The sequence below is a fragment of the Purpureocillium lilacinum genome (assembly GCF_023168085.1).
Source record: "Purpureocillium lilacinum CBS 284.36 DNA, scaffold_1, whole genome shotgun sequence".
NCBI classification, from domain to species: domain Eukaryota; kingdom Fungi; phylum Ascomycota; class Sordariomycetes; order Hypocreales; family Ophiocordycipitaceae; genus Purpureocillium; species Purpureocillium lilacinum.
The window spans coordinates 3,233,220-3,258,900 of NW_027072111.1; the positions used below are offsets into that span (position 1 = coordinate 3,233,220).

At 59.4% G+C, this 25,681-nt stretch overlaps 5 protein-coding genes across 5 annotated transcripts; 4 read left to right on the plus strand and 1 right to left on the minus strand.

Annotated features, from left to right (window-relative positions):
• Positions 1-4,833: 4,833 nt before the first annotated feature.
• On the plus strand, positions 4,834-13,240 carry PLICBS_000691 (uncharacterized protein; the record flags this gene model as incomplete). The annotated part of the gene is made up of 12 exons (XM_018318280.2): positions 4,834-5,563; positions 5,612-5,777; positions 5,827-8,521; positions 8,589-8,946; positions 9,003-9,547; positions 9,607-9,716; positions 9,768-9,976; positions 10,031-10,600; positions 10,651-10,702; positions 10,753-12,959; positions 13,020-13,076; positions 13,140-13,240. 12 exons carry the CDS (start codon positions 4,834-4,836, stop codon positions 13,238-13,240), a joined length of 7,800 nt encoding a protein of 2,599 aa, XP_018183805.2.
• Positions 13,241-15,788: 2,548 nt separating this feature from the next.
• PLICBS_000692 (uncharacterized protein) lies at positions 15,789-17,414 on the plus strand (the record flags this gene model as incomplete). Its single annotated transcript, XM_018318279.2, has 2 exons — positions 15,789-16,423; positions 16,496-17,414. 2 exons carry the CDS (start codon positions 15,789-15,791, stop codon positions 17,412-17,414), a joined length of 1,554 nt encoding a protein of 517 aa, XP_018183804.2.
• Positions 17,415-17,716: 302 nt separating this feature from the next.
• On the minus strand, positions 17,717-18,946 carry PLICBS_000693 (uncharacterized protein; the record flags this gene model as incomplete). Its single annotated transcript, XM_018318278.2, has 1 exon — positions 17,717-18,946. The coding sequence occupies one exon, from the start codon at positions 18,944-18,946 to the stop codon at positions 17,717-17,719; it is 1,230 nt and encodes a 409-aa protein (XP_018183803.2).
• A 374-nt stretch (positions 18,947-19,320) lies between these two features.
• Positions 19,321-21,949, plus strand: PLICBS_000694 (uncharacterized protein; the record flags this gene model as incomplete). Its single annotated transcript, XM_018318277.1, has 3 exons — positions 19,321-19,343; positions 19,400-21,731; positions 21,830-21,949. The coding sequence occupies 3 exons, from the start codon at positions 19,321-19,323 to the stop codon at positions 21,947-21,949; spliced, it is 2,475 nt and encodes an 824-aa protein (XP_018183802.1).
• Positions 21,950-24,744: 2,795 nt separating this feature from the next.
• PLICBS_000695 (uncharacterized protein) lies at positions 24,745-25,392 on the plus strand (the record flags this gene model as incomplete). Its single annotated transcript, XM_018318275.2, has 2 exons — positions 24,745-24,792; positions 24,886-25,392. The coding sequence occupies 2 exons, from the start codon at positions 24,745-24,747 to the stop codon at positions 25,390-25,392; spliced, it is 555 nt and encodes a 184-aa protein (XP_018183800.1).
• Between the last annotated feature and the right edge of the window lie 289 nt (positions 25,393-25,681).

Sequence of the window (25,681 nt, forward strand, 5' to 3'; positions counted from 1 at the left end):
GGACGTGACTGTTCGGTCGAGTCTTCGGTTGACTCTACCTCGGGTTTCTGTTTCTCATCTGGAAGCTTTCCTCCGTTCACCAAGAAAAAGAACGTGTCTAGGACAGATCCAGGTTGGGCATCTTCAGGTTTCTGCTCCTTGAAGATGCAGGTGGGGTTCGCTATCTGAGTTGCGGGAGGACAACTGTTTGTGTCGCCTGGTCCCTGTTCCACAGCAGGCGCTTTGTTTACCGATTTCGCGGGGGCCTTGTCGTCAACGCGGCGTAGGAAATCTGCTGCAGAATTGCCGAGCACAGGCGGCTGTCCGTAATTGGCGCTGGGGTCCCCAAATCTGCCGAGTCCGCCGTATTGTCGCTGGCTTGGAGGCGGCGGGCCAAGAACATTCGAAGGTTGCGGATTTTGAATGACAGGCCGTTTCTGGGTGGGTTGGGGCGCTCGTTTTGGCGCGGCGGTCCTGCCTGGAGCGTTTCCGCGTCGGTGCTTGCTGTCGCCTCCCGACTTGAAGCTTCGGGCAAGCTCCTGGGCAGCTGCCAACTTCTCCGGATCGTTGTATCCTGAGCCACTCATTTCGCCTGCTCAAGTGGCCCAAACGAGGGCGAGAGACGCGAGACCACTGAAAGCTTTACGTTGCCAGAAATGGGCCAGATTGCCGAGAGTCTGGTATGCTGTCTGTACTTCGCCACGACAGCGTCAGTCCCATCGCAGGCGTCGACAGGCAAGGGCCGGGAGACGAAGGCTTCCACCTTCAGCAAACTGATTCGCTTGGGCTTTCTATGCCTTACCGATCCCGAAAGCCCGCGCTGAGGACAGCAGAGGTGGGCGGTAAGAAGATATTTGTCCGAATTAAGAGTATTCCGGCGGTCGAGGTGAGGCGGCGTCTCCTGGACTCGCTAGTCAGCGCAGACGCGAAGACTGTGTTATGGGTAAGAATGGAAGTCGCCAACAGCCCGCACAGGGGAAGCGGTCGCTGTGTTTGCACTGGAAGGAGCTTCGGCCGGCTTTTGTACAGCCGAGGGGCACGTGGCAGGTGCGCACACCTGCGGTTGCCCCGGGAAAGGACCGACGGCCCGGCAAACGGACACGCGAACACTGAACAGTCGTCTGTCTGTCTCACGTGCAGCTGACCACTGCAGCAGGTGTTTGTCGGACACCGGAGAAACTGTGTAGTGGTTGTTGGGCCGTGCAGCACTTCGGTCGATCTACCCTCAGAATACCAAATAGTACAGCATGAACGCACTCGGGGGATCTCTTGAACAATTTACAATGCACCTATCCTTCAGAGACTTTCTCCCATAATATCGTTGTAGTAGCATTTGGCCTTGAAATGGGTTACTGGCAATGCCCGCCAGCAGAGGATATCGCATAGGTGGGATGCGAAGCGGACTGGGGCTCTCAATGGGATTCTTGGGGATGCCTCGCTCGTGACAGGTGGGCGACTCCGTATGACTTTAATTAATTTACAACGCTCAGGCCGTTATCTTTGCCTTCTTTGCTCCAACAATCGTCTCCGTCGAACCAATTTGAGTTGGCCGATAAGCACTAGCCTTGCTCTCCTCGAGCCATGAGGTATCGACGGGTGAAACAGTCTTTTGTACAAACGCCCACAGCGCTTCAGCACCCGGGGCATCGCGCATCACGGCAACGGACGATACCCGCGCGACGCCCAAGACAGCGCTTAGCCTCTCAGAGCACGGTTTGGAGAAGCCAACTAAGCGTGTTCTCTCTTCAGACGGCGAGGCTCGGGTTGCCGCACCAATCATTCTGGGGAAGTGGCAGTTGAAAGCCGACGACTGATTTCCTCGTGCAACGAAAATCATCGAGTACGGGCGCTTAGCATCGCCTGTGGCCTGGGCGCTAGTGTCTCCTCGCGCCTTGGGCGTTTCTTTGGACGTTTCTTCGAGTTTCCTGGTAATCGAGTTGAAGCCGACATCGACATGGGCGCTGAGTTCGGGCTTTTGCGGCGCTGTTTGCACGTGGGTCTCATTCGCGACTGACGCGTCTGCCGCTGAGTCCGCACGTGTTTTGCCACTTCTCTTTCCCTTGGAAGGTTTTGTATGATGCCTTCTGTGTTGCCCGATGGGGCTGAGAAGGCTACATTACAATACCGCGTGAGCAGGAGAGGTGTGGGCGTCGATGAATGACACTTACTTGCACAGCATCTCCAAGATGGCGTCTTGATCGTCAAAAGATACGTCAGGCCTTGGTCATGTAAGTCATGCTGCCACTAATCGGGTCCGGGGTGCCAGCTTTACCACGCAACAGAGGAAAAGGGCGTATCGAGATGATGAATGAGCCTCTTGCGCCCAGTGGGCTGTGTCGACAACGCCATTATGGGGAGCTCTGGGCTCAACACCCGGCTGAAATGGAGCAGTTATGGATGTAAAAAAGGAAGGGGAAAAGTTGAGGAATACAGCATGCCAACGCGAACAGCGGGCGTAGAAGGTGGTGCACAATGAGACCAAGTGAAGCTATGCAAGGCATGAGATGAGGTTGGATGGTGGAGCCTGAGTTGGGCGTGCCAAAATCGACCACAGGTGGGCCTGCCTAAAATTGGCAAAGTACCTGTGACCTCAGTCGCCGGTGTTGATCCGGGCCAGCGCGGCTTCGTGGGGCGTTCCAGGTCCTGTGCAGCAGAGCCTCGCACCCTGCAGCCGAACGCCTGTCGCTGACGCTGCCCTTGCCGTGCCGGTAGTCCGTACCAGTCTAGGGATGGCATGGACTTGTGCGCAAGCCACGAGACAGGGGAGGGGTGTCGGCACGGCTTCCAGAAGGATGCGCGCCGCCCAAATTCAGATATTGACATGCTCTGTGCGTATGAGCAGCGAAAGCCCCAAATACCTGTCTTGGTTGGAGTTGCAAACAACACACAGGCCGCGGGGTTATCCATGGAACCTTTGGTGTTTTTCATTCACCTTCTGCGCACTCCACATCATGGTTTGGTCGGAGGAGGCCTTGTACCCCGAGGTGCAGGGTAGCCTTCATGAGCTGACGTGGTAGCTTCGCCATTGACGTGACTGAGGATTCATATCTCAGTTTAAGTTTTGTTTTCTACTTAGCTGTGTTTCCCGGTACATTTCGCAGACGATAGCCGCCCTAAGATGTAGGTGTGTCTGTGTGACACTGGACCTGGCATGCCCGCTCCTCAGTCGAGACTCTGTGATGCAACCCAATCACGCCGTTCGTGACCATCGGCGAAGCCTCCTGTCGTAATTGCCCAGGCGGGACCGGGCCGCGAGGCCTCGATGCCAATGGCAACTTTCAGGTTGCTGAGTCGACGTGACATGCTGAACCCTAATGACAGCCCTGTGTCCGTAATCATTTGCCCCTTCATCCCCTCGAGCCAGGTCCATCGGTGCACAAGCGAGGCACCGCGCTGTTTCAGTGTTTCAGGCTGCAGAGCGCAGACCGTCTCCCGCCTTTTTTCGATTCCCGAGCCGCACTCGCAGCTGCTAGTGTCAGCAATCACTGTCACAGCTGTTTGCCTGGCCGCGGTGACGACGTGTTGCACTGGGCCTTGTCACCTTGATCCTCTCACGGGCCACGACCAGCACATGTCTAGCCGTCATCGCGCAATCTTTGCCGCCGCCACCGCAGTTCACGAAGACGCATGCGCACACATATCCATGCGCTTTCGGTGTCTTTCCTTTAATATCCGCTTAGCTTCTCTGGCAGCTTGTCTCGTTGTCCGTGGCACAGTACTGTCGCAACAAGACGCGGAGTGCATTAGAGCGTGTTCGCGCACAACGAGAACGGTAAGTCACGACTCTTTCGCGTGCCCGATTCCTTCAATTTCTTCCGCGCAAGTTGCAGAATGCCTGGCGATGGTGCGCGGCTATCAGAATGCCCAGGCTCCCGCTGATGACTGGGGCACGGACACTGGGACGAGCTGCTCGACAGCGGAGAGGGACACGGCCAGCTGGAGCCTGGAGGAGGCCCTCACACGCGCAAGCGTGCCGGATGTGAGGCCCACCTGGAACCGACGACGCCCCAGATCCCCGGGCGGCCGGGGCCCATCCACTGTCCGAGCCGGGGAGCTAGGCACCAACAAGCTTGGAGCGAGCCAGCCAAGTGGCGACGGCTACTGGTCTCGCCCGAAGTCAGTCATGGAGGCACCTCAGGGACCCTCCACTCCCGTCCCTCACATGGCAACTGGAGCCCACCCGCGCCTCCCGGGACACTCCCAGGGCTGCTAGGCTCCCCACTGTAGAGCTCTCGCGGCAGTCGCTCCCGTCACCTTTTCCTCTCCGGCCACATCCAGCTCCCGCCAACGAGACGTCGCTATCCGGTAGCCCAGCCTACCTACCTTCCGCGCGTTAGGGGTCAAGCCTAGTGCCTACCTTACCTGTAGCGATCCCGCCAGCGCTACCGCACATACCACTGGGCAAGGCTTCCATCCCGTCCCGTTGCCGTGACAGCTTCTACGTACCTGGTACCCAGTCCTCCCCCCTCCCCCGCCAACCTCGCCGAAGTCGTGCAGGCGCGAGCTACCCCTCCACCCACTCGACGTCGCCTATTGTCCACCGTCACGGTCCCACACAAGCACCGCGTCCCGTCAGCCAATCCTGGCGCTCCAAAACTTACCTGCCTCACACCTCTCTTCATCTTCATTGCATCCGACATCACCAGCCTGTTTCCCATCTCTCCGAATCATCCATCAACTTTCACTCAGCCGTGACGCCCGGCCAGCTCCTTGTCCCATCTCACGCCGATGCGCAGTTTGCTTAGTCAACACACATGTTAATTTTGCGCAGCTGCCGCCGGGACGGCTTTCACGACGCAGTGACGTCTTCGCACCTTAAAGCTTCGTGCCCCGAGCTCCCTCGACACAAGTCAGATGGCGCCGGGCTCACCATCGTTCACATCCGCTTCCGAGCTGCCGGAAGAAGCGTCATCTCCTGAGCACCCTTCGACTCGCCCCAATCCATTTGACGACGGTGAAATTTCGTCGCGTAAGCGCCGCCGCACCTCGGCCTCTGGATCGCCAACAGCGTCTCTCGATACCGTGAACCCAGTTCATGACGCCTCGAGCTCTACCACCCTCGAAGGCGAACAGTCCCGGTCTGGAAGCGCCATGGCCGTGGACGAAAAGCCCGCCACCCCACGCACACCGGAGCAACGGCAGGCCTCGCTCGAGCCGCCACCCAGCCGCGTAACCATCAACCTCCGCAGACGCTCAGAGTCCGCGTCGCCGCCAGGGTCGCCCGCGTCGCTTGAGCCGCGCTCCGAAGTTGACCCCACGCCCCCGGAATCCGTCGACATTCGGCGGGATGCACGGACCCCCGGTGAAGAGACGGCGGAGGCTCCCCCTGCTGACTCTGGGAGCACGCCATCGTCAAGACTCGGCGCGAGCCCTCCTGTTGAAGTCATCCCGATCAACGAGACAGACGAGGTTCATGCCGGCAGCGAGGGGGAGATGGAGATGGACATTTCGGCTGCTTCATCTGCTGCTGGAGCGGTAGACGACATCCAGCAGGTGGCCGATCCAACAGCCCAGTTCCCATACTGTCTGCCGCCTGAGCGGCTATCCGTGACATTACAGCGCCTGGCGGACTATTTTTCATCCAGTAAGTGCATACAATTGGCCAAATGTGGATATGCTGACAGCCTGCCAGACAAGATCATGGACGGTCACGTCTTCGACGATGTCGTCACTTGGCTGAACGACTATCTCAAGTTCGCGAAACAGTCGGACCCACTTGTCGTGTTGGAGTCGCGCATCATTCATAGAGACTTTTGGCATGCATTCCCCCAGGCTGTGGCCAGTCTCTTGCCACGCACGTAAGTAGACACCTTGTTTTAAAGGTTGCCCGCCGCTGACGCTGTCTAGTTGGGAGCTCTTGAGAAACCCCATACTGAGGCACCGTCTCTTGAGCCTTTATGCTGCATTCGCAAGATTGACTGCACACAACATCGCACTCGATACCATGGCCCTTCGAAGCAGTCCACCTGCCGAAGGCGTTTCGGCCCCGACCATTCTTGCTCCCGCATACATTCAGCAGCTCCGTAACACAGTGTCATCACTCGACTGCCAGCCCGACCCGTTCAACGAGAGTGTATCCGAGCCCGGCTGGAACCCGGCCAACTTGGAGGCTCATCTCGTTAGAATCTTGCATGATAGCCCTGCAGGTTGTGCCAAGGGTCTCGCAGAGCTCGTTGACGCGCTGGCCAGCGCTGTTTCTCGGTGGCCGAAGCTGGCAGACAACTTCGCTGCCCTGAGCTGGGCTCTCAAGGACCACACACGCGCGGCGCTTCGAACTTCCAACGAGAGTCAAGATGAGGATGCATGCGCCAACAGTGACCTAGCCGCCTGCCATCTGATGATGGAAACCATGTCGACTTCCTTGATGGCCGTTATCGACAAGCACATCGCAAGCCTGAACCCTGAATGTGCCAGCACAACGATTCAGAACCTCGCCGAGGTCTTGCCACTGTCTTTGCGCAGCGGCAGCCAGGAAGCGAAAGGTCGCCTTATGAGCCACAGAATTCGGCACCCTTCGCTTAGCCCCAACATCGCGTGTGAAGCGATTGCGTGGGAATGGAAGGTGGACGCATTGGAGAAGCTCGTTCGCTCGAGTCAAATGCACATACGCATGGCCGGCGTCACCACGCTGTGCACACACCTCATCAAACTGTGGAAGCGTTTTAATGAACGCGCTGAGTATTGCAGCCTTGATTTGGTCCAGCACTTGGCCGGGTATCTGCTCCAGACCGGGCTCATCGACTACATCTTGGGCGGCAGCTGCCACCCGGAAATCATAGTCGAGTCTGCCAACATCATCGGCTTCCTGGTCGTTACGAAAACATACCACGCGGAGCACTCGGATCAAATATGGCACGGGTTGACGTCAAGCCAGGATCCTCGCGTGGTGGATGCTCTCAGACGCGTGCACAACACCCTCTTGGCCCTATTCGACCTGGCAGAGCTCTTGCGAATCTGCCAAAAGTTCCAGTCGCTTCCGCTGGAGCGGTTCTCGGCACCGGTTCGGATGGCACTGGATAGCACCCTGTGTGAAACGATGCGCAGATGCGACGAAGACCGCTCCACGCTCCCCTCTCAGCCATACGTCCTCTGCTTGCGCCTGCTGAGAGATTCGTCCGTCATGTCCCATGACTCCCAGATAGTGGATCGGGAAGTCCAGCATCTTGCGATGCAAAAGTTCAAGGAACTCCTTGGCTACGGCCCCGATGCAGATGGCCGGGCTCAGTTGTACCAGAGCTGTATCCTTGACATTGCTTCCAAGTCGACTACCACATTAGGAAGTCTTTGGTGCCTTTCAATGGCAATCCGAAACGAGACTGTGACTCAAATGCAAGTTCTGACAGAGCACCACGATCTGGCAAAGCTGCTCGTGGAGGAACTCGAACATGCGGGACTCACAGGCCGATCTGGTGCCGGTTGCGCAGTGTTTTCTGGCATCATCAACCATCCGCGAAGAGAGTTTGTGACCAATCTCATCCAGCTGCAGCCCGAGTCGATCGACAACGACTTGGGGCCAAGACTATGGGATTTGCTCGTGGGGTCAAAGTCGACGTGCTCAGATGACCGGCGCGCAGGATGGCACATCATCCTCGGCACGTCCAGGAGAACATCATTCCGTAACACATTTCTCGAGACATGCTTCGCATCTTTTCTTCCGACACTGCCGACAGAGTATCTTTGCGACGGAGTTCTGGAGTTCGTCAGGGAGAAGTTGCAGTGCTTCTCAAACGAAGGCGGTACAATCCTGGACGACGAGACTCCTGTAGTCCGGACCGCGATTGAGCAGCTCTGGAGACTGATACTAGAGGCCGAAGATTCGACTCTCGTGATACAAGCAATCTCGACGCTTACCCTTGGCGTGTATCTGGAAGGGGGTTCTATCACCGGCCACCCCTCGCCCCACGCACAACGGATGCACCTTGCGCTCGTCAGTCGCTGCCTGGATCAGCTCAAGCGCGCGGCTGATGTCCTGAAGCGATCTCTCGGTGATGCATCGAGCAGCGATGACAATTCAATGGCCATTGTTATCTCTGATGTGGAGACTGCCAAACAGGAACGCGTTTTCACTCGCTCCCTGCAGCTGCTCCGGTTCTTCCTCAAGAAGTACCAGTCCAAGCCCAACTTTGCAGTGGCAGATTTGCGGTCTTTCATGTCCAGGACACCCGATCGAGTTGAGGGCGACTCAGCACAGCTTAAGTATCAGTCCTTCGATGGCGACGAACAAACCGACATCATGCCATTGAATATCGGCAAACTGAACACTGTGTCATCACTCCTCGCGAGCCTTCGTGAAGAGACAGGCTTCGACAACTATCGCGCGTATTACCGCGGCCGCCAGCTGATGCCGGTAGAGGAAGACATTTGCAAGTCATTGCAAGAGCTTGATATCCAAGACGGCTTCATCATAGTCAAGCGGGAAGAGAATTATTCGTCCTCGCCACGGCGGATAAAGCCCGGATCGCTTCCGCTCGAGGTGGAAGTTCTGGCACACTTCGAGGAGCTCTGGGACTACCTTAGCATGGAGGAGCGGATCGCAGGAGAGGTGAGTGAACACCCCAATGCTCGGTGTGATACACATTGCGCCTCAGCTCGCGTCTAACACTGCGCAGATATATGACTTTATTGTCAATATTCCAGCAGACGGCTACATCATGTCACAATTCGACAGCGACTCGACGTCCTCTTACAAAGAGCTGTTCCTCCCCGGACAGCCTTTCAAGTCTCTGTATGCCATTCATGCCCTGACAGAGTACGTCGAGAGCGCTCGACGGACTACTTCAGAGGCTTCTTTGGCACAGAGCCCCGAGGAGACGGCAACGTCCAACGGCCAAGATGAAGTGCTTCACAGAGCTTTGCGTCTCATCGTTCAGGCTCTGTCCGATCCAGATGTTTTGGCGGGAACCTCAACATCACTGAAAATGCGGGTGGCGAGTGCTCTGATGCAAACCTTTGTCAAGTTGACGCAAGGTGCGTTTAGCCTAGAGGTTCTTTCGTGCTACATTCAGCCTGCTAACAAATGACAGGGACACATCGATCCAGCGCGTCTGAAGTCGGTTGCAACCCCACCAATGGGCCCCCTCCCAAGCGCCTCGTCGAACTCTTATCCAATGCAGTCGAATGTCAGGGCGACGCGGGTTTGCCGCTGATTGCGAGCACTTGCATCGCGATTCTACGGCTTGGCCAGTCAGATCAACCCTTCTGGGCTGATATGGCGCAAGACCCAGTCTTCCGTGATCTCATTCAGACACTCGTTCTCTATAACCCAAGAAGGGCAACAAGGATGACGGTTGTGGAACTCCTGGAAAACTTCGTGGATGCGGACGTCTCGCCATATGACGGCCAAGACGACGGTGCCATGTCGTCTGACCAATCCGAGGTTCCCGGCCTTGCCCGATACCTGTGGTCAGTAGTCTCAGAGCTCATACGGGACGCGGTTGGGCTTCCTCACCAGTGTCATGAGCTATTCAAACTCTTGAGAAAGCTATTGTTTCATTTGGGTGGACAGGTCGACTTGGAAGGGCTGGCTTCGCAGGTCAGCAAGCTCCTGTTGAAGCATGAAACCATCGAGGTAAGCGCCAAGCCACTCCAAGTCATTCTCTTAGGCATGGCTAACAACAGTGGAATCAGCACCTCTCGCAACAAGATCCAAGCGACCCTGTCGTCGCTGGCCTAGCTACCTTGCTGCAGCTATGTCTTAACGGAGACCCTGCTCTGGCCACATCCGAGATATGGCCCGAGTGCGTTATCAGTCCTGCTACACCACGAGGCTTGCCACTGACAGCACGCAGAAATTTCATTCGCCGCATTTTCTCCCGACATCTTTTCCCAGAGCAGGTCAAGGAAGGTGCCTTGCTTGTATCACGCGTTATCCTGAACACAGACACGCGAGCGAAGCTTTACGATATCGTCTTCCGCTTGGCGAGCAAAGATTACGATGAGCTACATGGAGTGTTGAATCTTCTCAATCGTCTCGTGCCCTTCTACGAGGATGAGGACGGTACGTGTTTCTCAACTCAAAATCTGGCTTACGTTGCTGACAATTGGCCACAAGATGAGCCTTACCTCTACGATCTCCCTCAGCAGTTTGATCGCTTCAAGGCTATTCGATCGCCGTGCGGTTACGCTGGACTGCGAAACCTTTCCAACACGTGCTACCTCAACTCTCTTCTGACACAGCTGTACATGAACGCGAACTTTCGCCAATTTATCCTGAGTGTGAACACGGAGGATCCGAGCGATACCCAGGAGCTGCTGTTCCATACCCAGAATGTGTTCGGCTTTTTGCAGGAGAGCTATCGCCGCTATGTCGATCCGATAGCCTTCGTCAGTGCCATCAAAACCTACGATGACACAATGATCGACATATACAATCAAATGGACGTCGATGAGTTCTACAACTTACTTTTCGACCGTTGGGAAGGCCAGTTTCCTCTGGCCGAAGATCGCAAGAAGCTCAGGTCCTTCTACGGTGGGCAGCTGGTACAGCAAGTTAAATCCAAGGAGTGCGAGCACATCTCGGAGAGGCTCGAACCGTTTTCGGCAATCCAATGCGACATCAAAGGGAACGGCACATTGGAAGAGAGCCTGCAGGCATATGTGGGCGGCGAAGTCATGGATGGCGGTAAGGGATTACTAGCCCTGTGCTCCTCGGAATCTGCTGACAATGACCAGATAACAAGTACAAATGTTCTACGTGCGACCGACATGTGGATGCCGTCAAGAGGTACGTGACAACTCCCCTGATGCTAATCCCTTATACTGACAAAGAGGCAGAGCCTGTCTGAAAGACGTCCCTGACAATGTCATTTTCCACTTGAAACGTTTCGATTTCAACCTGCGGACCCTCCAGCGCAGCAAGATCAATGACCACTTCTCATTTCCTCGTAAAATCAACCTGCGGCCTTACACAATAGAGCACCTGAGCGACCCGGATGCTGCAGCAGAAGAGGACATTTTCGAGCTCGTTGGAGTGCTCGTCCACACGGGCACGGCCGAATCAGGCCATTACTACTCATACATTAGGGAGCGACCCTGCCCCCTCGGCGTCGACAGTTGGGTCGAGTTTAACGACGACATCGTGACGCCGTGGGACCCATCGCACCTGGCAAACGCGACATTTGGCGGCCCTGATCATCGGGCCGCGTACGAAACGAACGGCATGGTTTACGACAAGGCCTACAGCGCTTACATGCTTTTCTACCAACGGTCTTCATCGATGGAGATGCAGCAGACTGCAATGACTACACAGAATCAGTCCGCTCCACTGCGAGTCGCGTTACCGGCTCCGTTGCAGGAGCACATCGTGGCTGAAAACACAGTCATCTTGAGGCGTCACTGTCTTTTCGATCCCTCGCACACCATATTTGTTCAAAGCTGTTTCAATCGAAGCAAGCAGGTGGAGAGGCAACTCGTCTCGCCGGAGAGTCGAGGCCACGAGCTGCAGAGCCTTGGCATGGAGGTGGCACTGGCACACTTGGACCAAATCGTCTCCCGCACGAAGGACACGCCCTTTTTCACTGGCTACTCGGGGTCGCTTCAGGACGCAATTTCCGACTGCCCGAGGTGCGCTCTAGAGTTTATCGAATACTTTACGCTGCGTCATTCGGCATACAGGGCACTGCTTCAGCGCAGCCCCGAGCAGAACGTCCGGGCGTTTGCAGGTGAGGCGATGATCCGTGCCGCCCGGAAGGTCGCGGAGGAGCTGCCCCAGGTCTACGACCGTGATGGTCGTTATGTTGCTGGTGCTGAATCAATCGCCAACGGGCACGACATGTCTGAGCACGGCAGACTTGCGTTAAATGGCGACCCCGCGAGGCAGTCGGTATTGCGAGGTATGGTCATGCTGTTCAATCATTTGTGGCAGTTTTTCCAGTTCCATCTCCGCTCGTGGGATGAGGTCTTTGGCACCATGTTGGCGTTTGCAAAGCTCGGGCCGCGCGAGGCGGTTGCGCTCCTCTCTGAAGATTTTCTCGAGCGGCTCCTGCGCATTATTGCCGCCGACGCGTCGAGCAATCTGACGGCAAACTACGCTCGCATGCTCACTACCATTCTGCGGCGGGGTACCAGGGCTCCGTCGTATGATGCCATCATAGCACTCATCGATCACCTGATGGCGCAGCTGCAGCCCGCCTTTGGTGCTGAGTTCATCGTCGAGGATGCCTCGGATCGACTTGACCAGGAAACGCCGGTCCCCTGGACTTCGGAGGAGGTTCAAATTGTGCATGACGAGCCGGTCGGCCGTGTGGGCAGTCTCTTCGTGGAAAAGCTGTTGTCCATTGACCAGGCTTGGGAGCCCACGAAAAGCATCGTGGGTCGTTTATCCACCATGGGGACGTACATGGAAGTGAAGATCCTGGAAACCCTCTGTCGCAACCTTCAGGTCGATTCGGTGAATCCACACATCGACGCCTTTCTTAAGGGAGCTGAGCGATATATCGAGAGCACTCAGGCGACGAAGCACGCGGAAGTCCTCATCCGGCACATCTGCGACCAAGCCCGAAAATTGCAGAACTATGAAGGGGTGGCATTCCTGTCCTTTGTCAGGTTGGCGATGCGTTCACAGCAGCCAGACGAAGTGGCTGCCAAGTTCAGAAAGTCGTACTGCCGGGAGCTGATTCCGTCGTGGGCACCGTTCCTTCTGGTCTACCCCGACGCTGACACGAGACACGAAGCGGAACAGCTGATCGAGGAGGAAATTCTCGAGCCGTGGTTGGCACATCCATCCCAGGGCGAGGGGAGTGCCGACGAGATAGACGACACGGATACCGTGGCAGACAGCGAGTCTCTAGACGAGGTGGTTCGCCAGTTGGCCAAACAGTGCCTGGTCTACCTACGCGAGGTGCACATCAAGCGCCGAATTCGGATCGAGCGCCAGGCGGCTTACTGCATCCTGCGGGTGGTGGGTAAATGCGCACCGCAGCCGGGAAGCGCGGAGGGGCCGAGATTCGATGAAGACATCATGTTTTCGGCGATACAGAGCGGTATGCGTTCCCTTGCCTCGAGACCGCCTCGAGTCATGGGCAATGCTGACCTTTTGGCAGAGATTGTTGAGCCCCTGCAACGACTCATGGTGGATGAAGCGGAAAATGATGTTTCGGGTGAGTCTGACTACACAGCGACCGCGAGCGCGGCATGGCGGGGTATATGCTGACAGGCAACAGATTGGGAGGGGGCATCATGCGCATCATCGGAAGCCATGGAGGCCAATATCGGCATCTCCATGGAAGCAGTTGGCCACTTCATCGAACCCGACACGGCATGAGACCTGCCGCGGCGAGAGGGCACGTGTGGGCGCAAAGGATGCAAGGGGATTGATTTCGAGCAAGGCGTTCAGGGCTGTTCTCATGGCACCGTCTTGTTTTACGCAGAGCCAATGGTGTAGACAGGGAAACCAAAAGTGTGGCTCGATCGACAAGGCGTGCATGGCAGCGGAGCATGGGCGCATGGTTCCAACGACTTTACGAAGCGACGGCTGGCTTGCATGGGCGACTCGGGATCGGCGAAGATGATGTGGCTGCCGCTACAGACGGACGAGAGCGTATTCGGTGGCTAGGTGGCGGAGACGCCGGTACCGAGTCTACGAGTATTTTAGAAATTCAACAGCTGTCATAGCTGTGACGGCTATGGTCGATCGTTGAAGACGTTGTGCAAGTGTAGTCGGGATTCCAACCGGGCGCGAGAGCTCCCGAAAAAGGGCCCATATTATGCGGTCCCTCCACCACAGAAGACCCAGCATGTGAGATGGTCGGCGTACAGCGGTGTCTATCCACTGATTTGAACTGCCCTCTCGCGCGGTGATGAAGCCGCCAGAGCTTCAGAATTGATCTTGATGTAGTGGGTAGGCCATCATGATAGCAGCGTTCAGTGACGGCTATTTTGGGGAGAACGAATCACGAGGGGCGGGTTGGCGCCGCTAAGGTCTGAAGCCCGGGAGACTAAAAGTCCAGCCAGGCAGATTCGGTGCTAGCTGCCGGTGTCGAAAATAGCTCCCACGACCTCTCTCCACATTCAGCACCACATACTACGCAAGTACGTACATAAATAAACGGCAGTAGATGGATGGATGGACGGTAAGGATGGCTGGGTCGACGGAGCCGGAAGACAAGGGCGGTCGGCCACCACCCGGTCCCTCGATGATGATGATGGAATCGCATTAGTACTTAGCCGCCGACCTGAAGCGGCGGCCGCTGTGCCGACCCGGGGCAGCGGGTCGCGGCGGGGGCGTGAGTGACGAGGACCGTGAGGCTTGCAGTAGCTGCTGCCCCAGGAGCCAAGGTCCAACCAGCCAGCCAGGAGCGCGGAAAGGCGGGGAGGGGACCGCGGGACCTGCAGATACGTGGCGCCCAATGCGGAAACGGGGACCTGTGATGGACAACGACGACACGACACAGGACAGGGGTCCAAGACTGGAGGAGCTCCGTCCATTGCAGTCAGTTGGTTTCCGCCGCGAGGAGAGGGGAGGGGAGGGGCCTCGGCCGGCAGTCGGGCTGCAGCGGAAAGGGGGGGGAAGGACGAGGGAAAAGGGCGGCGGCCGGCGGGTAATATGATGCGTGCCCGTCGCAAAAGAGCATTTCGTTCCGTTGATCCATCCATGTCATGTTTGGGGCCAGGCGTGGTGGATTGCATGGCTTGTTGTTGCCGTGTAAGTAGTTATTAAAATAACCCGAAACGGCGCTTACTTGCTTGCTGGCTCGGGTGGTGGCGGGCGTTTGGGGCCCCGAAACGCGCCGCGTGCGGGAAAAAAAGCCATGGACGAGGACGGCTGGGATGCACAAAGTACAGTACGGCTTGGATGGGTGAGATATCAGGGGACCTCGGGACTGCAGGTTTGTTTGCGGCGTTGCGGATTGGGAATGACGAGCAAAAGCGAGATATAACAAGTGGCGGGCGCCGTCCAGTGTGTCTGTCACACGGGGAGGTACTGTACTGTACAGTATTTGGCAACGACAAAAACTCCACTGCGATACTGCAAACGCACTCGGTGCCCGAGCATACCAACTACCAACACCACTCGCTGCAAAGGACAGGCACGGACGACGCATGCACGTGGGGGCGCAGACGTGCAAACCCACCTCTTTTTTGTTTTCCCCCCCCTCCCTATCTCTCATCCAACATCGTTGCCTCGCCCCCGTCTCTTCTTGGCTACAGCAACTGCCCTTCCAACACCGTTATCTTCGTCTTCTTTTCGCTTCCGCGTCTCCGTTCGCCCAACGCCCGTCTCGGGCGGAAACGCGGGTAAGGCGACGACCTCCCCCCCGGGCCCCTTTCCCTGCGTCTGTCCTGTCATCGACCGGCGTTGTGTCTGGCTCACTTCAGACTGACCCCTCCCCCTCGCTCCCATTTCAACTGCCGACTCCTTGTTGCTCCGCCAAGGCCACGTTTTTTCTGCCCTCTCCTCTTGCCGCGGCAGAAGCGGCCCCGTCACGGACACTGACACTGACACTGCCCTCCTGCGAGCGAGAGGGGCAAGCCAGTCAGTCAGTCCCTCAGTCAGACGCAGCGTGCTCGCCCGGCAACCGGATGAGAGGGGCCGGACCAACGGCGCGTGAGCACCGGGCTGTGCTGTGTTGCTTCGAGAAGAAGAAGAAGAAGAGGTTGATCGGAGGGTTGCGGGGGGGCCAAAGAGGGGGGAAGGGTAGGTAGCAAAAACCTGCTCCCACGGAGTGTTCCGGCCAGAGTACATATGAGAGATGGCGGCCCGGCCTTCGTTGGGGTCTGAGTCCGCCGCCGCCGCCGTCGCCGTACCTGTGCTGGCGACCTCGTCGGCCGCGTCGTTGTCGTCGTCGTCTTCATCGAAGCACCCTCGCAGCATGGCGCTCAAGGATCACATCTCGTCGCCGCTCGAGGCCGGGCCCTCGGTCCTCGACGCCCACCACCTCCCGCCACATCTCGTCCCCGCGCTCGAGCACGCCGCGGGCCGCCTCGCGTGCAGGGCGCTGCACCTGACCCTCGTCGTTGTCCGGAGGGACTACCAGTTGCCTGCCGCGGCGCCGCCGCCGTACGGCTCTCCGGGGTTCCTCTCGCCCGTGACGCCCGTTACACCCCCGAGCGCCGCCGCCGCCAGCGGGGCTTCCAAGTTTACCCTGACGTCCGTCTCGGCCGGGCTCAAGGGGCTCGTTCGCTCGCGGTCTCGCGGCAACCTCCTTGAGACCGGGCAACACCACCACGGCCACAAGCACAGTGGCAGCACGCTGTCCTCGCCGAGATCCACCGCTTCCCTTCGGTCGTTGAGAGCGCGGTGGCCGCTGTCCCCCACGACGCCGCTCCTGTCATCGCCTCCGCCCATGACGCCGTGCACGACGTCGTCGTCGGCCACGGGCACGTCCGACGATCTCTGTACTCGGCCCTTTAAGCTTCGGCTCATGCACGCACCGGACCTGCCGCTCCGGGCACAGAAAGACCTGGACTCGGCTCTCACCAAGGCGGAGAAGAGGTTCCCCACAAGGTGAGGCGTTGGTGCCCGTTCCCCGGTGCCATCTCAGAGCAGCGAGCGTGCGGCTGACGGAACCTCCAGCAGAGGACCACAGCTGTCACGGGCGGCCAGCCCCGCGGCATACGGCCTGCCTGGTGCCCTGTTCAACGCGTCTCTGCTGCAGAACGAGGTCCTGTTCTCCTCCGAAGGTCTGACTCTCGTGGCCCTCGACCACTTGTACAGCGTCAAGAGCGCGCTATCGGTCTATTCGACCACGCGTTCGCCGCTGCGCCTCGAGGACGCCGTCGATGAGCTGCGCCGCTTCGTGCTAGCCAGCCGCGGTGCCAAGATATCAAAGGCCGACCTCCTGCGCAGCTATGACTGGCTGGGCGTGAGCAGCGCCGCTGTGGAAGACCTTGACGCCATGTACAGGCGAGCGTACGGTGGACCTGAGGGTGCCGGTGCCATCGTCGGCATACGGAGACCGCTCCCGCCACTGCCCGTATCAAGACCAGCGAAACCAGCAGTTGTAGAACCCATCCTGTGGGTTCAGGATGACGACTACTTCTGCGGCATGCAAGAGGAACCGTGGGTCCCAGAGACGGACGTCGAGGAAAGCATGATTGGCATCGCCATCACGACCCCCGAGTCGGTAAAGAGATGTCTCCCTCCGCGTGGACCAACCCTGCGGCTTCAGACGAGCTTTGAGACGCTACCGCGTTTCCCTTTGAGCATGGCCCAAGGCGGCGGGACGTGGGATGGGGATGTCACCGCCAGGCCATTTGATGGGCGACGGGCTTTTGCGCCAGACGCCTGCGGCAACACCTCATCCATTGATCAGATGCTCTTCGGCGGCGGCGGCGGCGGCGGCATAAGTAGCATCACGCCCACGACGTGTAACCCGGGGACAGTGACGCCGAACGAGTATGACGAAATCTCGCCTGTCACAAGGAGCGAATGGGGCTTCTTGATATTGGATGATGCATTCAAGGGCGGTCGTACGGTGGCCGTCGAAACGTGCTGACGGCGAGGCGGAGGCGGGTCATGTATCACCGTCTTTGCTTGTCGATGCAATCAGTTGGACGTGAACCCCGTACCCGAGCTCAAGGGCAACGAAAATTAACGACGCTGATGATATTGGCCCTGATGAATGCTCCATGGCGAACCTTGGCCGCATCGGCTGAATTGGTTGCATCCGTATATATGTTGTGAAGATATGGACAAGATAGCATAGATACGCATTTTGTTCGGGAAGAGAGAGAAATGCACATTTGGGTATCATTCTTGACCATTTGGTCGTGAGGCGCTTCGCCATACACAAAGCCATCACCACCCATACTTGCTCGACGCCTCCTTGCGATTGCTCTTCCCCCTGGCGAAGCTGTCCTCGAGCGCATCGCGCTGGTTGTGCACGTTCTGCACCAGCTGGCGCAGGCTGTGCTTGCCGCCCTGGATGGCACGCACGGGGTTGTGCGTCTGCTGGTCGCCCGCGGCGCGCAGCTCCTCGTTGTGCTGGTACTCGTCGTCCATGTTGAAATTCTTGACGCTGGTGGCCGTGTGCGCGGCGGCGGAGCCCCGGCCGAAGAGCTCCCGCCGCGCCGCGGCCGAGAGGTTGAGGTCGTCGGCGATGCTGTCGAGCGACTGGCCGGCGGTGGAGGATGCGTGCGGCGCCGTGGTCGGGGCAAGGCCGGGGTATGCGTCGCCCGCGAACTGCGCGTAGTAGTCGTCGTTGGATGTCTCTGGCGTCTCGAACAGCGGCTCGTATGCGCCGCTTGATTTCGTTGCGTCTCTTGAAGCGGTAGGCTCCTCGGTGTGTAATGAGAACAGGGACACCTTCTTCGGGGCCGGTGCCGGGGCAGGCTGCGATTCTGCGCCGCCGTTGGCTTGGGCTTGTCCCGCGTCATTTGAAGCCGGCGGTGTTGAACCCGTAGGGGCCGCCGGCGCGAACTTCTTCTTCTTGTTCGGCTTCCGAGAGACGGACAGCGGCTTGAACATTAGAGGCTTGCCGACCAGCTTGACCTCGTCTGCCGGTTTCTGGCCCTGCGGTATCGACGGCTCGGCCGCTCGTTTCGGAGGAGGCAAACTCAGGCCCCTGGCTGGTGTCTCATCGCCGTCTGCCGCATTGCCGTCCGTTCGAGGCTCTTCCCTTTCTCTGCTGAAACCAGGCTCTGCGCTCGTCTTGAGGTTCACGACGGGTCGGGCGTTCCCAGGCGCAGATGAGGAGGAGGAAGATGGTTTCGACACCGCGGCGTTGCGTGCATTCTTCGGCGCGGGGAGGAACGAGTTGAAGCCCGAGAAGCGTCCGCCGCTTGCGCCGTCGGTGCGCGCGCGCTTCGCCGGCGGTCCGTCGCTTGGCTGCGCGCCCTCGGCGCCTGCGCTGCTGGAGGTCTGCGGGAGGCTGACGACGATTTTGCCTGGGTTGGATCGGTCGACGACTTTCTGGAAAGGCTTCTTTGCGCCAGGCGGCGGCGGCGCCTTCTGCGAGGGTGCCTTCTTGGGGGCCGCCTCGGATTCAGAGCCCGAGGACTCGGACTCGGAGTAGTTGACGAGGCCCATGGTTGCGGACGTCGATGGGCGCGGGTTGTCGTGACGATGTTGAAGTTGACGCGTTGCGGATGGGACTTTTCCCTTTGAGGTTGCCCGACTGACGTCGGGTTTGTCCAGCGGGGCGCTGGCTGCTCTGGCCTTGATCAGGCGTGGCTGGCATGCGCCAGCGGCAGCGCCCCATCTGCGCTAGCCTGGGGTCGGCTCGCTGATGCGGCGCCCTGAATACCCCACGTTCATCTGGCAACGTCCAGCTCCAGACCAGACCACATACATCACCATCCACTCGCGCTTCTTCTCCCTCCCAACGCTCGACTGCCATCAGCCGCCTAACGAGACATGTAGACCGCTTCTCTGGCGAGTCGTCTACACTCTAGCCCAGCGTCATGTCGGTTATACAGCTCGACGAGTACGTCGCCCCGACTCTCACGAGACCCAAGGTCAAGTGCTAACGGCCCTTCGCAGGCTTGTGTCATATCAGTTGCGGACGAGCTACCTCAATGAAATCGCCGACGGCGTCGGAGAGCGCCTTCTCACGATAAATGACGGCTTTCTCAACTCCGCGCCGTTCAAGGCGGCGGGATGGCGGCCCAACTCGTCGCACACCAAACGGACGCATTCGCCCCCGATCCCGACGGCCATCGCCTCCGAATACTTCCAGGCCCCCCGCCAGGTCGGACACACGCTCGAGGATGGCGAGGAGGACGGCGGCATGTTGACGGGTGGCGGTGCCGACACGATGGGCCCGGGCATGGCGATTAAGAGGCGCAGGCGCCGGGAGCAGATGGAGGAAGACGACAGCAGCGACCTGAGCGACGAGAGCGACGAAGAGCACGAGCAGCGAGCCGCCCAGCAGATAAAGTTTTCGAAGATGCCGGTTCGGCAGCGCGCTGGCTCGTCGCCCATCCAGTCGTCGCATCTTAAGCAGCAGCAGACGTCGCCCCGGATGCCGCGCCGAGGCTCGCAGTCTGCGCTGGAGACGGTCCGGGAGAGACCACGGCGCGACACCGTCACCAGCAGCGAGATTTCGTCGGAGAACGAGTTCGACCTGCCTGCGGCGCATCGCCATCGAGAGGCGGCGCGCGCGGCGGCCAAGGCCGTGCGGCTGCAAGAGAAGATCAACGAGGAGCCGACGCCCGGGTTGCAGAGGACGGACACGACGCTGCTGCCCGAGGAGGAGGAAGAGGACGACTCGGATGAGGGCTCGGAAATGTCAGGAGACTACGTCGGGAGCATAGACTCGGCGTCGATCCTGGAAGGCGTGGAGAATCCCATCAACCCGTCGCCTACACAACCCGTCATTGGAACACCACCCAAGAACTTTACACGACAGTCTACGATTCGAAGGTCCAATGCACCACCGAAGCCCGTGGTTTTGGAAGCATTACCTCCGCCGCGCCCCATGAGCACCATCCGGCCGATGAGTGTGGTTCAACCGCAGAGCTTACTCTCGGCGGCGCTCAAGGCCAAGCAGCACAAGTCATCAGTGCCGTTCCAAAAGTTTGCACACTTTAGCGGCCAGGGGACGCAAGGCTCTATCAATGTTCGCATCTACGCTCCCTTCTCCAAGACGCCGGGCAAGCCCTACGAGGTGCTCATCCGGCCACGCGTCCAGGACGGGCAGAACGCGGAGCGGGTAGTGACGGTGGCGGATCTCATCGGCCTCAGCCTCTACAGGTACAACGAGGAGAAAAGGGAGCCACAGATCCCTTCCAAGAAGTTCAACATCAACTGGTGGACACTACGAATGGTGGAGGAAGGGGGCGAGGTGGACGACGACTTTCCCCCTTTTGAGAGAACGAAGCCCCTCAGCGCGTTCACGACGGTCAACAATGCCAGCGCCCGTGGAGGTGGGAGGCTACGGTCCAACTCCTCGGCGTTTGACGAATTCGCCCTGGTGCCGGCCACCGAGGACGAGTTCGAAGAGAATAAGGCGCTCACGCCGCAAGAGGACGGTGGCGAGGAGGACGAGGCGCAGCAGGTGCCGCGTACGAGCCAAGACGGCGACGCTACCGCGCGGAACGCGCCGACGCCAGCGGCGAACCTGTCGACGGCCGATGCGCAGGCTCGTCCGCGGCAGAATCCAATCGTCTTCACGACGTACAGGTCAAACACGCCGCTCGCCGACGCACCACAGGCGCGGGCGGCGACGCCCAATATGGCGCGGGGCCAGCACAAGCTGCTGCGGATCCACATCATGTCGGCGGACACGACGCCGGGGCAAATGGTGACGGTGGACGTGACGACGGACACGTACCTGGCGGAGGTGCTGGACTTGGTGTGTCGGAAGCGGCAGCTCGACAAGGCCAACCACGTGCTCAAGCTGCCGGGGTCCGGGGCGGTGGTGATGATTGACCGGCCAGTGTCGTCGATCGGCAACGTGTCGGACCTGGAGCTGTACCGGAGGCGGTTTGCGACGGACGGCCCGCTGAGCATGACGGGCTCTCCGAGCAGCGCGTCGCCCAAGTCGGTGCCGCTGGGAGACAACGCCGGGTCGGGCGGGCGGCGGGCCAAGCTCAAGGCGCAGATGCTGGGGCCGCACCCGCTGGCACGGGAGGCGCTCAAGCAGGACGAGCTGGCGAGCGCCAACCACAAGAAGTACACGGTGTGGCGGAAGCAGCCGATGCGCATCGTGGGCATGAGCGAGCGGATCCTGGTGATTGACGGCGAGTACATCCACATCGTGCCGGCGTCGGGGGGCAAGGCGGTGCACGACGGCAGCGGGAAGACGACGACGGTTCACTTTAGCAACGTGATCGGGTGCAAGGTGCCGCGGAAGCACCCGACCAACGTCAAGGTACGTACGCGCGTTCTTTCTTGGTTCTTCTTTCCCTTTTGTACAATGCAGAGACTTTTTGGGTGGGAGGCTGACATGGGCTGAAACGCCGAAAATAGCTCGTCATCTACAAGGCCACGGAGAGCAAGCGGTATGACTTTGAGGCTCGAGGCGCAGACGAGGCGGCGGAGATTGTGGCGGAGCTCAAGAAGGGCATCTCGCCGTACCGCGAGGTGTGAGAAGAGAGATGTGTGGGGAGAAGGGGGGGGGATGGATGGACAGTCTGCCAGATTTAGAAACATGGGATCGGCGGGGTCGCTGTACGAGTACGTACTGCAAGTACAGAATGGCACAGTCAAGCACACTGCGTCTTGACGGTCGAGTCCGAATGCTTCGAGAATGCCGGCACAGGAGGCGTGGGCGGGTGTGAGTGCGTGGGGTCGGTCGGTGGGAGCGGCGGCGCGGGCGTCAAGTGTGGCTGAGGCCCTGCGTGCGGCATAAGGGGGGCTTACGTACGACGACGATGATCGCGAGTCGTGAGACAAGCAAGCCGTGTTGGGATCGTGGCAGCCGTTGATTGTGTCGATGAGGACGGGGGCGCGGGCGGACGGGCGCAGATGGATGAAGGACGTTGTCGCGCAGAGGGCGTGACGAACCGGCGCGGAACGACGGAGGACATGGGCATTTTCGGCCCGGCTACGCGGCACGCGGGTAGCAACAACTCTTGTGTGCCATCGAGCACAGAACGAACCAGCGAGCAAGCAAGCAAAATCTATGATGTCGCGTGCCCATCGTCTTGAAACCTGCTTACCGGTGTCTTGGCTCTGGGCCGAGCAAGCAAAAGCTTGGTCCCGGTCCCCGGGGAAGCTTGGCTTACGAAAGGCCTGGGTGTCAATGACGCTGGTCTCGCGATCCTCTTCCAGTTCGCTGGTTCGCATCGCCGCCAAGAGGGGCTAGGACCCATGGATGCCAGGTCGTCGTGCATCAGCCCAGCAGCCCTGCCGGGTTACGTACCGGGTTGTTTTTTTTTGGTTGTTGCTGGAGGCGCAACGGCCTGCATAAGCGTCGTCGGAGGGGGAGGGGGGGAGCCATGCAGCGGCGCGCGGCCGACGACGCACATCCGGCAGTACGGCGCGCTGGGGCGCGGCTTATGCTTAGACGGACGGGAGCTGTGTGTGTTTTTCTTTCTTCCTCCTTTCCTTCCTTCTCGTCGTTTGTTTCCCGATTGGGACAAAACGCTGCAGGGAGAAGGGGGGCGGTTCTGTTTCTCGGAGGATTGGGGATTACTATGTCGGACGTGTGATTATCTGCTGCCTTGCCGGGACCTTTTGCGCGACGGCGAGCTGCCTACCTGGGCAGAAAACCCGGCCGGGCAGAGGGCATCAAAACAAATCAAGTCAATTCAAAATCCACATCTTGCGAGCTGAAGCATACCGCACGTACGGACCGGGGCCTGGATCTCGGGTGGACACCCAATCCACTCGCCCTCGCCCTCGCCCAGACACTGTCCTGTCCTGTCCTTGCGTCGTCATCATGCCACGGACCCGGGCCCAGCTGAAGACTCCCTCGGTCGGTACGTGGGAACCTTTCCTACATGGACAGCCATGCTTGACCCGAGCGGGAGGGATTCCCTTTGGGGTGTGATGGGACGTTGCTGCTGTGTCGCTGCTCCTGCTGAACCGGCATAAACCCAGCGCTCCACAGTGACGCAACGCCTCCCTCCATGGGTGGGCGTGGGCGCGGCGCGGGTTGCCGGTGGCTCAGCTGCCAGCCGAGGCCTAATAGCGAGCGGCGCATCGAGAGAGCGAGAGAGAGACGCGGGACCCGGACCCTCCCTCCCAGGCGGGGCTGATGCCGTGGAGCTGCCAGTAGGTTCCCTCCCACCGATGGGAGAGATTCCCGGGCATCGCCCAGGCGCCACGGGCCAGTCGAGATGCCCCGTCATCGAGGGCCCGCCAGATCGAGCGCGCAGTGGTCGTCGGATGGGCACGTCTTGGACAGGCTAGTAAGTGATTCGTTGCTGTGGTGCCGAGGGGAGCATCCCGTCCTGCCTGGGACGAGGGGACTTGGCCATTGCGTGCTTGCAGATGCAGCGGAATGTCTGTCCTGCGTCCTGCGCGAGGTATTACACAACTGCAGTTGACCGGCATCGTACGGTGCCCGCGTGCCCGCCCGCCCGCCCGCCGTTTTACCATTCCTCGCCTGACCAAGGACGCTCAGAGCGAGATCTGGTGCCCGCGGCACCATCACCACCGCCCGCCGTCCACAGCTTACACTCCACCTCATCGCGCGCCTGCGCCCACACACCACCACCATTCCCCCGCCGTCTAGAAGCTCCAAAGCAAGCCGCCAGCCTGTTACCACGCTGAGAAAAAGGGTTCCCTCCCCCCATCTCCGTTCCTTACGATGGGGTTACGTACGTAGTACCAGCAGCGCCGCATCGTGGCTGCGTAGGCACGCAACGGCGACATCGACTGTACGTATGGGTGAGTGTGTGCCCCCCCCCGGTCCACTTGGTGCCGAACCTTGGGCTGGGCTGGGGGGTGTGTCCGCGAGGCGAGCCGGGGGGTTAGTAGTCAATGTCAGACTCTCCAAACTTGGACGTGGGCGTGGGTGGTGCTAGGTTGTAAGTGGAGCTTGTGTGGGCGCAGCAGGGAAGCAATGCCGGCGCGCGGGAGAAGGGGAGGCGAAAACTTGCATGGAGTGGCAGAGGGAGGAGGCTTGGTGGGAGGCAGCCATGCCCGCCTGCCTACCTGGCTAGCGGCGCCATGGGTGTGTGTGCGTGCGTGTGTGTAGTGAGTGCGTGGAGATGATGAAGGACCGCCGTGGGATGATCGGGATATAAAAGCACTTGGGCGATTCCCCTTTCCCCCAGATCTTAAGCTTTTCCAATCCTGCCTGCCCTGTCTCAGTCCGCTCTGCTCTGTTCATATATTCAGACATTGACCCATCTGCGAGTCGCGTGCCGTTGAGTATCTTGCATCAGGAGACCCTTTGACAGCTTCACACCACCACACAGCCCGCCGCCGCAGCCATGAAGTTCACCAACGTTGCCGTCGTGGCCCTCGCCGCCGCCGTCCAGGTACGTCAGACAGAATACGACTCTTCTCGACTTATTCGGTCTACGCCGTGTGTGTTCATTGGAGAAATCATTGCTAACATGTAAAAACTGCAGGCCGCCCCCGAGCCCATGCCCACGCCCCAGCCCGACATCTTCAACGACGCCTCCACCTTCGTCAACGGCATCGTCTCCGACGCGTCCACGTTTGTCAACGGCGTCGGCTCCTCGGCCGGCAACATCATCTCGGACGGCAAGTCCATCGCCAGCGACATCGCCACCAAGGGCCAGGGCTGGTGGTCCTCGCACGCCGCCGAGGCCTCGTCCGACATCCAGCGCCTCACCAGCGAGGCCGGCGCCGCGCGCTCGAGCTGGAACAACTTCCTCTCCACCGCCACCGACGCCGCCGCCCGCAGCAGCGCCAGCGCAGAGCTGAGCCGCATCTCCCAGACCGTCGCCGCCGCCACCAGCAGCATCGGCGCCGCCGTCTCCTCCGCCACCAACGCCGCCGGCTCCCAGGCCACCAGCTCCAGCACCGCCGGCGGCGCCCTCGGCCCGGCCCCGACTGCTGCTGTCGCCATGGGTGCGCTCATGGGCGGTGCGGCCTTCTTTGCCAACCTGTAAATGCGCATGTGCTTGCAGAGTTGAGAGACAGGATCGGATGGAATGGGCGGAGGATGTAATACCCCTTAAATCGGCGGACGGATCGGGTCCATTCCGCGGCGTTGTGGGTGGTTCGGAAGCCATGTCGTCACTCACGAGACGACCATTGCCAGAATAGATTTCACAGTTAAAATGGCATTATCATCAATCAAGCACATATTTGCAATACGGTGGTATCGCATAAAATCGTTGTCTGCGTGACATTTCTAACTCGTAGTCTATGGACTGAAACCAGTCCGGGTATCTTGAC